We start from the raw sequence: 15743 nt of genomic DNA on the forward strand, positions 1-15743 counted from the left end.
TTACCAACCATGGTGAACCACAAAAATAGGAAAACATCGACCACGGTGAACCATAAAAACAGGAAAACATCAACCACGTTGCATACATTAACTTGACACACCACTTTCGGTTTGCATACATACAAACACAATAGTTATTTTTATTTTTCAACAAGGTGCGTCAACATAAAATTTCACATTGGTACATTGCCATAACCTTTTCACACCAAAATAGAACATTCAGGTTAATGAATGCATCGAGCTATAATTTCTTAATATTATGTGGTGCATTTGATAAAAGTAAATGCACCATGAAGTAAGTTTCACTAGAAGCACCACCATAAAAATGAAAACTTTTCCTAGTGCATCTCAATTTACCAAACACACCAAAAAATGTTAAAAAATTTTGTGTGTTAACATCACACACTGATTTGTGGTGCACCCTGTAAATTTATAGGGTGCACTGTTATTGGTGCGATCTGAACGTGTCGAACACATCGCGTAGATATTGTTTTTTCAAAACCAATGGATTTTGTTACCTAATTTTTAATTCTACTCTGCTAAAGAATTAAATTAGAGAGAAACATAGACATTACCTAGACATTTGTTTCTTGGGGAGGCATGGTTGTCACGTAAATGAAAGAAAATAAATTGACCATCGTTTGAGAAAATTCGAAAGCCGCATAGTGAGCAATAAACAAAAGGATGGAAAGCAAGGGAAGCACTGATGTCAAGGTTTCTCATAAAGGCAAGAGTAGCATCAATGCTCGTGAGCTCTACAACGTTGCAAATGGTAAAAATTAATTTTATAGCCGGCAGGCATTTTTTATTTCACTCTGTTCTGATGCGCTTGAGTATCTGATGGACCGATGCTGATTATTTATTAAGCACACCATCATCGATGCTCATGAGCTCTACAACATTGCAAATGGTAAAAATTATTTTTACAACTGGTAGGCATTTTTTTATTTTGCCCTGTTCTGATGCACTGGAGTATGCAATGGAACGATACTGATTATTTATGAAGCACACCATCATTTTTTAAATTAAAAACCTATCGCAGTGCACCATTTTCTTACGGACCGGGACATTTGAGTACATGAATAACACTGGTGCTTCATGGGAGTATAACATCGAAATAGTGAAAATGAATTTTACGATTGGAATTTTTTAAACTTAACCATTGTCTGGTGCGATCGAGTAGTATATGCACCGGTGCTCCAGTTTCACCTAGCGCACTACTATTTTTAAATTAAAAACCTTGCAACGGTGCACCTTGTTGTATATGCACTAGGGAATTTTTAAAAGGTAATAACAATGGGGCTTCATGGGAGTATAGCATTGAAATGGTGAAAATGAATTTTATAACCAACATTTTTAAAATTTAACACAAGTATGATGTTATTGATTAGTATACGCACCAGTGCTCCAGAGTTACTTAGAGCACCATTATTTTTTATTTTTTAAAAACTAACCCTCAAACGTTGAACCATTATCTATTAATCACTGGGAGGTACATTTCTATTAATGGCACCGGTGCTTATTATATGAGTGGCACACTGATATTTTTAAATTAAAAACCTTACCACAATGTACCATGTTTTTACGCACTGGGGCATTCATAAAAATGGAAAGCACCGATGCTTTATATGAGTATAACATTGAAATGGTGAAAATGAATTTTATGATCAACAATTTTTTGAAATTTAACTGTTATCCGGTGCTATCAAATAGTATATGTAGGTGCACCTTATATAGGTAGCGCACTATTATTTTCATTTTTATAAAAAATAACCCTATAACAGTGCACTATTTTCTATTAAGCACCGAGGCCTGTAGCTTAATTAAGGACATTGGTGCATATAATATAAGAAGCAAACCACTATTTTTAATTTAAAAGCCCCACAACAATGCACCATATTGTTTATGCATTGGGGCATCCGTATACATGTTTAGCACTGGACTAGGAAAAATGAAATTTACAACCAACAAAATTTTAAATTTAACCCTTTTCCAGTGTTATCGAGTAGTATATGCACCGATGTGCATTATGTACTTAGCACACCATTATTTTTTAACTTTTATAAAAAATAACTCTGTCACGGTGCACCATATGGTATTAAGTACTGGTGCGTATAATTGTATAATGCATCAATGCGATAGTGTATTATAGACACGCCATTGAAACACATCTGCTAAAACATCCTTCCCTTCCAACTCCACTAGTGATCTCTGCTACAAACAAACTTTTGGCCTATTTTTATAGGGACTTCTACAAAAACCTTTGTTATAGGGTATTTTCCTTTTAGTGAATCATCTTCACACCAATGAGTTAACATCCTGTTGGCAATTTTCCTCAAATTGATAGTGGGAAAATTCACCATATCACAAAGTTGGAAAATGCATATGGTTCCTTTTCCTTGATAGGTATGAATTGTATTTTCTAACAAATCACAGGTGCCCCTGCAATTTCTTTATTTTAGAGATCATCGCCTTTCCCAAAAGTATACCAATGATTCCTCCTATACCATATGCTAACACGAGAAAGAGTGCATTATCTGTAGTAAATGTATTAACTACGTCCATGCATGCCTTTAGTCATTACAACTTGGGTTCACGACAGGTTCCAAACCCATAACCATATTATATGTTTCCTAGTTAATTTCTTCATTCCTCTGGCTCAGAAAGGCCAATCTTGTCCTCGCCCCTGAATCTCATGAGTTTTGACCTTGTTTGTCACAATTGTTTGCCAAATGTTTTTTCTACCACCAATGCCTATTACTCAAGATCGATTCCATCATTTCTATCTACTCTAGATTGCACATATTTACCATGCCTTGGTCAATAATCCAATGCAAAGAATCCTCTCTCACCATGCAATCATCATTTACTTTGTTGTTCAATGTTTTCTCTATCCATAAATGTTGATCTCCATTCATTTCTTTGATCAGTACTTCATCACACCCAATGTTGGATTTAAGCTAGGAAATACACAACTCATAAACTCATTTGCATATTGAACTCATAGCCTTGCTCAATGAAAATCTATATTAATCTACACCTCTACAAAGTTCAATTTCCGTCAACCACATTCTAGTTACTCTATTGATAATTTTGATGGATCTAGATTTATTACTCAACACCATTTCATGTAACATTATAAGAATTAAACACACAAGAATTCCAATATCACATTTACACATTTATCCATTTGATCCATTATAGATCGAACCACATACATAGTGATCTCTATATTTACTACAATCTAAACTTCATCAATAACATCCCATTACATAATTAATCCTCTGATCATACAAAAATAGAGATGCATGTCATGGGCCTCTTTTAACACTTCAATTCACTCCATATGGCCTGATTCTACACTTCTTTTTGCCATTTTTGTTTTCATTCCCATAGACTTACAATGATAAATAACATTTGCTTTGGAACAAAACAAATTTTTATGAAAGCGTAAAATCACTCCATGATTTTTCCCTAAATCTCTCATGCCTCTAAAGGAATATTTTCTTCTTAAAAATATTATCTACTCAATCTTATCTCTATCCATAGTTCTTTTACAAATAAAGAAATTAAAATTATTTACAATAAGGAAATAAAATTCCTTTTTTCATGTTGAAACCTAGTTTGGAGATTTATCTCCTAAACGCTTGATGACTTGGAAGCTCTAATGCTCCTACGTCAAACTACAAAGCTATAAAAAGTCCATGGCCTATTTTTTCATGAGCCTTCAATGAAACAATCCTCTTGGATGCCAAACTTTATGTTAGTATTGATCATCCATCTCATCATGTCAATGTTCTACATTTGCTTCTGTAACCTTCCTTTTTTGTGGTTTCCAAACCTTGTTTTGCATCCCTATATTTAATTTAATCATGCTCTCTTGTACAATCAAATACCTTTTTCTATTGATTGCCCTTATTACATTAAAGTGTACCTCTTTCTAGGAACTTTTTCATCAGTTTTCTCAATTTCTCAATCTGCATGTCTAGTTTATCTCCTTGCTTGTACATGTTGTTCATTGTTTGTTGAAATTTGTTGCTATTTCTGTCCATCAACTATTTTCTCTCTTATTCATCTAAATCTCTACCAATTGGCTTTATAATTTTCTTCTTCAAATAGGCTGAACCTGATTTCTTACCTACATCTTTTGCTAGCTTCTTCTCTAAAAATTCCATTTCTTCATCAAAATATCTTAACACTAAATTTGAATGTTCAAATCATCATTTATTTTTAAGAACTAATTCTATTCCATATCCAACAACATTTTCTATGCTTGCATCCTAAAAATTAAATTTACAATTTACCTCAGTTTCCTTGGATGTTGTAACCACACTTTCACTATTAGGCATTCTTGAACATTCCTCTTCTTTGGTTTTAATTTATAATTAATATTCCTTTACTAGTTACTTTTCTAGTAATTGTAATTTAGCTTCACATATCATAAAAGCCTTCATTTGAATGTTTCATTTATTCTTTCTTTTGGTTTTCTTCATGAGCCAATTTCACTTTGTTTCTTGCTAAAATAGACGGCTGCAAATTTCCTCCAAAAATTTCTTTCCTCACTTGTGTACAATCTCCTTGTGTTAAATCTCATGATAACACATAGTCTCATCCTCCTTCAGAACATAATCCAAGTTATGTTCATTCTTCTCCACCTTTGTGACAAATTTCAAAGGCTCTCCATCATTTTCATGGCTTAAGCAACCTGCAAACATACACAAATCATTAGTTTCAAAATCATAAGGTCTTGTGGCCTCATTTTATGCTTCAAGCATCATTTCTTCATGTTGATCTTCATTATATAAATGATCCGTGAGACTTTAAGTTAGTATCTCATCAACAGCATCATCACTTTCTCTCTCTAAGGATAAATCCTTTCTCAGGTTCATATATCTAACCCACTTTTTCATACTCAGCTATCCTAAGTTCTTCCCTTAACTGAGAAATTTTCCTTTGTCTCAGTGTCTCCCACAACAAATTCCACTTAACTCTCCTCTACAGAGTCCATTTTTATCTATGGTATTATTCATATCTTTGTAGAATTTATCGCATCACCTCTAGTTGTAACTTAATTTTAGCTACTTCTCTATCAACTTTCTCCTGAATTGATCTGCTATGTATTACCTTTGAGCCTTTACTATGACCATTAGTAGACATATAATTCCTTCTTCTATGAGATTCTCCTTGCTCATTGTAAGCTACAAACAAGCCATTTCAACATGTTGACTCCATCAACCTGTCTCTAAATACCACATTAAGTTCTTCCATGCCTAGTCTTCCTCTATTATTTCTTCTAATTCCTTCCTCTAAAATATTCAGTTGAGCACTCTATACTCCTTTGGATTCTACATTAAAATTTCTCACCATTTCCCTTTTAGAACTTGGCTTTTCCTCCTTCTATGCTACAAGGTTCTTTACCATCATCATCAAGAAGTCTCTTTGTTCTTAGTTACAGTCATCAACTGTAAACATCCTCATTTCCGCTAGTTGTAATCAATAACTTGCTTCAAAAATTAATTGAAAGCATAAGACCACTTTACCTTGTTGTTCAGCCTCATGTGAACATGCATACTATTGTTGGTACAATTATCTTATGGCTCTACCTTTTGTTGTAGTCTTTCAATGTTCCTTCAACTCAAAACATTCTTCCTCTAGATTTATCTTCAAGTAAAAGTCAATCAATTTGATTCTACTTCAAGCTTTGTTTCCTCCTCCAAATCATCATTATTATGTTTGAACTCTTTCAAAGAGTAATCCTTCCTTTGAATTTCACTTCCAATGAAAAAAAAATATGTTTCTTCAATCCCTACAAAATGCAATTTAGAAGATTAACCAACTTTGGTTTCTACTCAATTCCCAAGAGAAAACATTTGATCTAATACCACTCTGATGGCAGGAAAAAATCATTTTTCATGTAAAGCTCCACTTCTCAATTTTAATTATCAGTGCCCTACTCATTAAAGGTACTCATACACATTTCCTTCACTAAATTCCCATGTAAATCTTACAATCTCCCATAAATCTAACCTCCCAATTAGAACCCTAGTGATGGAATAATGAACAATTATCTTCATATCAGTGATTAACATCCTCTTAACAATTTGCCTCAAATTAATAACAGGAAAATTCACCATCTCACAAAGTTGGAAAATTCATATGGTTTCTTTTCCTTGATAAATCTGAATTGTATTTTATAATAGCTCACAGGCAACCCAATTCATGTATTTTAGAGATCATAAAATTTCCCACAAGTCTACCATTGATTCCTCCTATACCATATGCTAACACGAGAAAGAGTGCATTACCTATAGTAAATTTTATAACTAGGCCTATACATGCCTTGAGTCATTCCGACTTGGGTTCACGAAAGGTTCCAAATCCATAACCATAATATATGATCCCTAGTTAATTTCATTGTTCCTCTGGCTCAAAAATATCAACCTCATTTGTGTCCTTGAATCTCACAACTTTGACCATGCTTGTCACAATTGTTTGCTGGATTTTTTTTCTACCACCAATTCTTATTACTCAAGCTCAATTCCACCATTTCTATCCACTCTAGATTGAACATATGGACCCCACCTTGGTCAATAATCCAACGTTGAGGCTCCTCTTTCACCATGTAATCAATCACTTACTCTACATTCAATGTTTCATATGTCCATAAATGTTGATTCCCATTCATTTCTTTGGTCACTACTTCATCACACCCATTGTTGAATTTAAGCTAGGAAACACACAGCTTAGAAACTCAATGGCATATTGAATTCATGGCATGTCTCAATGAAGAGCCATATTAATCCATGTCTCTACAGAGTTTTATTTCCTTCAACCACATCCTAGTTACCCTATTGATCTTTTTAATGGATCTAGATTTATTACTCAACACCATTTCATGTAGCATTACAATATTTAAACACAATAATTTCAATATCACATTTACAAATTTATCCATTTGATCCTTTATAGGTTGAATCACATACACAATGATTTCTAGATTCAATACAATCTAAACTTCATCAATAAAATACCATTACACAATTAATGTTTTGATCATACAAAGATGGATGTACATGTCTTGGGCCTCTCTTCACACTTGAATTCACTCTATATGGCTCGATTCTACACTGATTTTGACCATTTGTTTCCATGATCGTAGGCTTAACATGATAAATAACATTTGATTTGGAAAAAGGTAAATTTTTATGAAAGCCTACCATAATTTATTTCCTAAATCTCTCATGCCTCAAGAGGAAAATTTTCTTAATTGTCTTATCTACTCAATCTTATCTCTATCCATTTTTCTTTTTAAAATTATTATCTACTCTATCTTATCTCTATCCATAGTTCTTTTATAAATTAAAAGTATTTACAATAAGGAAATAAAATTATGTTTTCATGTTAGAATCTGATTTGGAGTTTTATCTCCAAAACGCTTGATGACTTGGAAGCTCTAATGCTCCTGCATCACATTATCACTTGCATTGAATATTTTTCTTTAATAATTTTTCATTTTTCAAGCTATTAAGAGTATTTGTCATCTCAACAAATTGAGGTAACTGAGTAAATTTAAAATTAAAATGACTAGATTAATCTTAGACATATTTACAATAAGCATAGTAATTAGATGTTCAACAAATTTTGCATGACCAACTGAAACCAACCTAGATCCATCTTAACCCCGGATCTATCAAATGCCAAGATGGATCAAATCTCTTGAGGTGCAAAAATTTCCTCAAATTTTGCACTAAAAAAGAAGTTTTCACCTAAAGATATTTGATCCCACTTGACGCTTGACAGATCCGAGGTTAAGATGGATCTAGGTTGTTATAAATTTCACATCTCTATATATACAAATATTCTTATTTTTAATTTTATTAAAACCTTATTCTCATTTTTAATTTCATTAAAAAAAATGGTTTAATCTCATGAAATGCACAAAATATTTTTAGTAGGAGGATAGAGGGTTTAGAGATATCTCAAATGTGATTTTAACCTTTTAGATTTAATTAAAAAAAGTTATAAAATTGAATTTAAATAAAATAATTTGATTGTGAAATAAGTTATGGTTTTTGGGCATGCGGTATTAATAAGTCATGGTATTGGCCTGTGGTATTGTAACAAAGTCTATTTACAAGTTAATAGTATCCATATTAAAGTGGGGGTGAATATTCATAGTTAAAAATCTTGCTATATTGAATTGATTTTTTATGTGCTTAATTAAATTTAAATATGATTATGGAATAATAATTTTAATTTATATGGTAAAACAGATCTTAATTTAGAGGTACATCTCATATATATATATATATATATATATATATATATATATATATATATATATATATATATATATATATATATATATATGTATGTATATATATATATGTATGTATATATATATATGTATATATATATATATATATGTATATATATATGTATATGTATGTATATGTATATATATGTATATATGTATATATATATATATATATATATATGTATGTATGTATGTATGTATGTATGTATGTATGTATGTATGTATGTATGTATGTATATATATATATATATATATATATATATATATATATATATATATATATATATAATGTGACATGTATTATTTTCTTTTATCTAAAAAAATATTAGTAATTTTATTAATAAAAACAAAATTACCATATAACAAATTCAATTTAATTATTTTTATTACTTTGAAATTTTTATTAATAATTGAGCCAACATTTATACTTTTTACGCTCATTTAGAGACACTATAATTCTCCCTCATGATAGGCTCTATAATATCCATCTCCTTTCCAGATCTACCAAGTGTATAGAAGGATCAAATCTGTAACACCCCTTGGTAAAAGCTGTAAATATTTTATTTTACTACAAAGGATTTGGTAAAACTATGGGTCAAGTGAAAGGATAGACATGGATGATAAATGTTGTTTTATTTTTGTAAATAATATTAACTATGATCAACCAGAAAATTATGGGAAAGAGTGCTAACACTAGTAAAAAATGACTAATTAGTTATCAAAAAAACAACTAAAATTTGCATATAAACGACCATTTTTCAGTCGGTGACCAATAGTAGCTAATTTATAGTATCTTATAACGTGACCAACTTTTAGTAATTTTTAGATTAGTCATTAATTTGTTTTCTCAATTTTACCATCTAGTAGTATATTTAGTCATAAATTTGGTCTTAATTTTTTCATTGGTTTAGTCATTAATTGTTAGAATTAATGACCAAATATACAACAAAATTTATTACTATATGAATCCTCGAGAAAACCAATTAATGACCAAAGAAATACGAACAAAATATTGGTCATCTTATAAGATACTGTAAATTAGCTACTAATAGTCAATATATATTGAAATTTTAGTCATCATTTGAAACCAATTAATGACGAAAGAAATATGACTAAATTTTAGTCGTGTTATAAGATACTATAAATTAACTATGAATAGTCATATATGCAAAATTTAGTTATCATTTTAATAAAAAAATTATCATTTGCAGTAGTCATTAATCTTTTTTTAGTATTTTCATATTCATTATATAAACAATTGATTTAGTAGCTTCTATTCATTTCATATAATTTCATTCATAATCATTATAAACAACTAATTTAGTCATATATTCATTTTATTCGTGCTCATCATTGATTAATATAAACTACTAATTTAGTAGTTTTAGATTGATTTTATGTCTTTATTATTAATCAACATAAATTAATTAGTATGATTTTGTGACTAAATTTTAAAAAAATGACATACAATGTGCATGCTTATCTAATATGATAACGCAAAGTTACATATATTAATTACAAGACTAAGTAATATCAAGTACAAACAAAAATAATGTCAACCATATAAATTTTATTATATAAAATATCAAGTATTACAATATGAGTTTCCAACTTAATATCGGTTCAACTACAATTTACACATGAAATATTATTTCATCATTTCAAAACATTATCATTGTGTTGCCAAAGCATTGCAAGTGAATTCACCAACTCTGAAGGCTTGAGCATCAATCTCTATGAGTGTGTCTTATTCAAGATATTGTCTCTAAGGGTATCACTAGACATATTCTCTTCTCTCTCTCATTTTACATTTGTCGCTCTAGTTTTATTGTTTTCCTCTTTCTTCAATTGCTACTTTTTACCATCAATATTGAGGTCCTCTCCTTAAAATAAAAGAAGATACAATGTAGAGTATAAGACATGAAAGATGATGAATACTTTAATATGATGCAGGAGCATCTGGTCGATAGGGCACAGACCGAGAAAAGGCAGACAAGGTTTCTGAAGAAGATTGGGAGAAGTGAATATTTCAACAAATGGACAACAAGACTGTCAGAGTTTTTTTTTTATCATTTTGTTCTTCAAGGATTAACTACAGTATTTAGTTTATTAGCTTAAGTGTCTTTTTAACTTGTTCTGTTTCAATTGTAATAACAGGTCCTAACTAGAGTTGTTAAGGGCTTGTAGTTATAGGCTTTAAATTTAGATTATTATAGAATTAGACAAAAAGACCATAAATCAATGTAAAGCATCAAACCCTTACGGGACAGAAGGAACAGACAAACTAACAATAGCCAAGTCACGTAACTGGAGTAACTGTCAAGTAAACTGTAATCTGGAACTAACAAACAGTTGTCTAACTGCTGAGCTATTGTATAAGAAGACAGAAAAGATACATGAAAAAGGTTCTGGAGTGTGACATTGAAAAAGAGAAATAGCAGAGTACAATTCATTCCTTCATATATTGTTCAGTGCATTCTTAAATTTCCAGATTGTGAATTTATGTCCTCGAAGATAAAACATGCATGTACAGTGAATTCTTTTCATCCCATCTAATACAAATAAGAACCGTGACAGAGTTTCACAAAATCCACGCGCATTCATTTCTGTTTACATTCACATATTACAAAGTAGCTACTATAACCAAGTCTCATTACTCCGAGAGGCAAACGCACATATATACAAATTTCTGTTCATGAAAATACATTGCAGGTCGACACAGTAACAGAGCAATCCAACCACAAGCGCTTCACGACCAGCCGAGGCCGAGGTCAAGTGGAAAGCGAAAGGAGTCGGGTAAACAAAGCAAAGAAACAACGGTCCTCAAACCACTGGTAAGCAACAGCACCGAAACCCAAATTATTACATTCACTGTGTAAAAATATTGCCGGTTATAAAACTACCAACGGCTAAACAAACAAGAACCCAGAAGATTTCCTAAGCACTACTACAGGATGACCGAGTAACGAGAGAGCAAAGGACCGAGTCATTAACCGAAAGCAACCATAGAAACCCTCTGAATTACAGAAGTGGGTTGAAACCTCACGCAGACCTGACTCATTATCAAATACAGAAAACCATAACAAGCAATTACAGTGCAGACCAAAAGCCACAGAAAAGGGTGGATTAGAAACAGAGCTACCCGGAGGATAGACGGTCGAATCTCCTGCAAGGCCACGGGACCAGTTACCTGCAACCACCATAAGACAACATTGTTAGGGTCGCAGACGTATTCAAGTTCATGCAACAGCAAATAGCTCAGTGAAAACAAGTAGAAAGAGCAGAGGGAGAAAAGACCCGTATATGGCCAACGGGGTGGAGCCTTACCTGCTGTAACCAGGCCCATAAGTCGCAGAAGCCCAGTGATAACCTGACCACAGAGGAGCTGTGAAGGGTTAGCCGGAGTTCGAATCGAGAACCAGAGCTTATAGCATGAAACCAAACCCTCACCTGAACAAACGGAGCTGCATGGTAGGTTGGAACCAGAGATGGGTTTGAAACCCTGAGCTTATCGCCGAGACGGAGCCGAACACCTGAACCAAAATCCATATACAGAGCCGAATACCAGAGCAGAGCCACAGAGAGCGAAACATAACAGTGAAAAATGACCAAATGAGCGCGAACTAGCCGAGGAAAAGGGCAAAGGAGGAATTAGGGTTTGCCAAATCCCGAGACAGACAGGTGGAGCGTGGAGAGGCGGAGAAGTACAGAAGGGTGATTAAATATCACCAAACTCATAAAAGCACAATCAAACAATATCCATTAACGAAATAATCACGCAGGTCCACATCGGATTTGGGAGTGTGGGACACGTGGGCTGGGTCCCCATCAATTGGTATCAGAGCAGTTTCTTTTAGTTAAGAGAAGATGGCAGAAGGACAAGTGCCAAGACGAGGACGTGGAAGAGGTGCACGTAGAGGAGCAGATGAAGGATTGCGGGAACAAATTAGAGTTCTTACAGCTCGCTTGGAAGCAGTAGAAGCGGGTAGACGAAGAGACCCAGAACTGGGAGACACCAGTGAAGAGGAGGTGATGACTGCGGCAGAAGGGTCTGATGAGGAAGCTCCAGAATTGAGGTTGCTGCGACAGGTTTTAATGGCCAGCAGCAAACCAAAAACAGAAATCTCAAATTATGATGGTAGTCTGTCTGCGGAAGTCCTGTTGGACTGGATAAGCGAACTGGATAAATATTTTGAAAATGAAGAAGTCAGTGAGGATAAGAGGGTTAAGTTCGCTGCCACTAAGTTGAAGGGACACGCACTATTATGGTGGGACAGTGTCCAAGCAGACAGAAAGAAAATGAACAAGTCGCCGATACGACTATGGTCCAGAATGATAGGAAAGTTGAAGGGCAGGTTTCTGCCGAAAGATTACCAGGTGGAATTATATTGGCGAGTGCAGAGCTTAAGACAAAAAGGAATGACAGTTAGGGAGTATACAGAAGAATTTTACAGAGTAAATTTACGTGCTGGTTATACTGATGCTAACCCAGAAAAGACAGCAAGGTACGTAAATGGATTGAGGATGGAGATATTAGATGAAATTAGTATTCTTTCTCCCCGGAATATCGAAGAAGCCTTTCAGAGCGCTGTAAAGGCTGAGGAAAAGATTAACAGAAAACAGAACAGCAGAAGAGGGAGAGGAAGTAGCAGAGGACGGGGACAGTCCTACGGAAGAGGCAAAAGTGCTGCAAACAGCGAAGAAGGCAGCAGTTCAAAAACTTCAGGGACAGCCGAAGGGGATAGCACCAGAGGAGGTCGGTCATACCAGAGAGGACGAGGGAATGGCCGTGGAAGAGGGGCGAATGTCTAGTGCTACAGGTGCCACAAGTGGGGGCACAGAGCCTTTGAGTGTCCAGAAGTTGAACAGGCTAGTCAAAGGGGAACGCTGATGGCACAGCCTGAAGAAGCTGAAGCACAACCCCGGGAAGTGGAAGACATGGCAGAAACGGGGGAAGCTTTAATTTTGAATAAAGTATTAATAAAGCCAACCAAGGAAGTGGCCGACACAACCCAGAGGAAAGCACTATTCCGGACAGTCTGTAAATCGCATGGAAAGTGCTGTAAGGTCATCATAGACAGCGGGAGTACCGATAACCTGGTTGCCACAGAGATGGTGGAAAAGTTGGGGTTGAAGCGGCTAAAGCACCCCACACCTTACAAGGTGTCGTGGCTGCAGAAAGGCCACCAGTTGTTGGTCGATGAACAATGTGAGGTGGAGTTCCGCATTGGCAAGTACCACGATACAGTGGTCTGTGATGTCATGCCAATGGACGTGTGCCACATACTGCTCGGAAGGCCATGGCAGTATGACAGGAAGGTGACACACGATGGAAAAACAAATTGTTATAAGTTTACGAAGGATGGGGTCAAACATACACTTGTACCCATCAAGGAGGAAGATACAGCTGAATCAAGCGGGACAAAAGCATTATTACTTGGAGGAAAGCAGTATATAAAACAGATTGAAGAAAATGAGATTAATTTTGCAGTGGTAAGGAGGATGAAGCCAGTATTACTGAGCGTGGAAAAGTCAGAATTGCCCAAGGAGATCCAAGAGCTGTTAGAAGAATTTCAGGATATTGCGGCTGAGGAGTTACCTGATAAGTTACCTCCCAAGAGGAGCATCAGCCACCATATTGACTTTATACCAGGATCAAGTTTACCGAACAAGGCAGCATACAGAATGAGCCCCAAGGACAATGAGGAGGTACGCAAACAAGTGCAGGAATTGTTAGATAAGGGACTGATCAGAGAGAGTTTAAGCCCCTGTGCGGTACCTACAGTCCTTGCACCCAAGAAAGGTGGAGAATGGCGAATGTGCACAGATTCGCGGGCCATAAACAAGATCACCATTCGATACAGGTTTCCCTTGCCTAGAATGGATGATATGATGGACTGTCTTAGTGGGGCAGCATATTTTACTAAGATAGATCTGAAAAGTGGGTACCATCAGATCAGGATTAGAGAGGGAGATGAGTGGAAGACAGCCTTCAAGACCAACGAAGGACTGTACGAATGGCTGGTCATGCCATTTGGATTGAGTAATGCTCCAAGCACTTTTATGAGATTAATGAACGAGATGTTAAAGGAGTTTATAGGAAAATTTGTAATAGTCTATCTGGATGATATTTTGATTTTCAGCAGGACGAAAAGAGAACACCTTCAGCATATCCGAAGGGTATTCGAAAAGCTGCAGCAGAACAAACTGCTGGTAAATTTAAAAAAATGCACTTTCTTGCAGAAGGAGTTGATTTATCTGGGATTTGTGGTAGCAGAGAATGAGTTGAAGATGGACCCAGAGAAGATAGAAGCGATCATGAGTTGGCCGTCACCCAAGAGTTTGTTCGAGGTACGTAGTTTTCACGGTTTAGCAAGTTTTTATCGGAAGTTTATCAGGAACTTTAGTGAAATCTGCGCACCCATGTTAGAAACCATCAAGAAGGCCAGCCAACCTTTTTGCTGGACTAAGGCGGCAGAAAACAGTTTCCAACTCCTGAAGCGTAAGATAACAGAAAGGCCAATCTTGAGACTGCCCGATTTCAGCAAACCTTTTCAGGTTCGATGTGATGCCAGCGGGACAGCTATTGGTGCTGTACTCAGTCAAGAGGACAGACCAGTGGCATTCTTTAGTGAGAAGCTGAATGAAAGTCGGCAGAAGTATTCGTCATATGATAAGGAATTTTATGCAGTGGTTCAAGCCTTGAAACATTGGAGGCACTACTTACTGGGAAATGAGTTCGTTTTGTTCTCTGATAATTCTGCTTTGCAGTACATAACTCAGCAGCACAAACTGAACCATAAACATGCTAAGTGGGTGGAGTACCTACAAAGTTTCACTTTTGTGTTGAAACACATAAGTGGGCAAGCCAACAAAGTGGCGGATGCTTTAAGTAGAAGAGCTCTGCTCTTACAGGAAAGTGGCATACAGGTGATGGGATTTGAGTATTTGAAAGATTTATACCAGATGGACGCGGATTTTAAAGAAGCTTTTGAAGCATGCTAGAATCCCGTATTGAGGAATACAAGCCCATGGCTAGATTACAATCTACAAGAAGGATTGTTGTTTCGAGGGGGACAGCTGTGTGTTCCAGATTGTTCGATGAGGGAAAATCTGGTGAGAGAGAAACACATTGGCGGACTAGCGGGACATTTTGGCGTCAATAAGACAGTGGAGCAGCTCGCGCATTTCTATTACTGGCCAAGGATGAATCGAGACGTGCAGAGGTATATAACCAGGTGTAAAATCTGCCAACTAGCGAAAGGACACAGCCAGAACACGGGGCTGTACACACCCCTACCTGTTCGAAGCAGACCGTGGGATTCAGTCAGCATTGATTTTGTCCTAGGATTGCCTAGAACACAGAGGGGGTATGATTCAGTGATGGTGGTGGTGGATAGGTTTTCAAAGATGGCTCATTTCATTC

At 35.3% G+C, this 15743-nt stretch overlaps 1 protein-coding gene across 1 annotated transcript; it reads right to left on the reverse strand.

Annotated features, from left to right (window-relative positions):
• Nucleotides 1-11306: 11306 nt before the first annotated feature.
• Nucleotides 11307-11929, reverse strand: LOC149153026 (uncharacterized). Its single transcript, XM_089443665.1, has 2 exons — nucleotides 11645-11929; nucleotides 11307-11507 (listed from the first exon to the last, which is right to left on the reverse strand). The coding sequence occupies exons 1-2, from the start codon at nucleotides 11864-11866 to the stop codon at nucleotides 11307-11309; spliced, it is 423 nt and encodes a 140-aa protein (XP_089299791.1). The 5' UTR covers nucleotides 11867-11929.
• Nucleotides 11930-15743: the final 3814 nt, after the last annotated feature.

This window comes from Pinus tabuliformis, chromosome 9 (genome assembly GCF_031772625.1).
Source record: "Pinus tabuliformis cultivar Carrire ecotype Pingquan chromosome 9, CPIR1, whole genome shotgun sequence".
Classification (NCBI taxonomy): Eukaryota; Viridiplantae; Streptophyta; class Pinopsida; order Pinales; family Pinaceae; genus Pinus; species Pinus tabuliformis.

Excerpts from the sequence above, each read along its gene's own strand:
- LOC149153026 (XM_089443665.1), bottom strand. The coding sequence starts at position 11,866 with ATGGATTTTGGTTCAGGTGTTCGGCTCCGTCTCGGCGATAAGCTCAGG. Across the intron at positions 11,508-11,644 it reads TATGGGCCTGGTTACAGCAG|GTAACTGGTCCCGTGGCCTT; the intron begins GTAAGGCTCCAC and ends TGGTGGTTGCAG.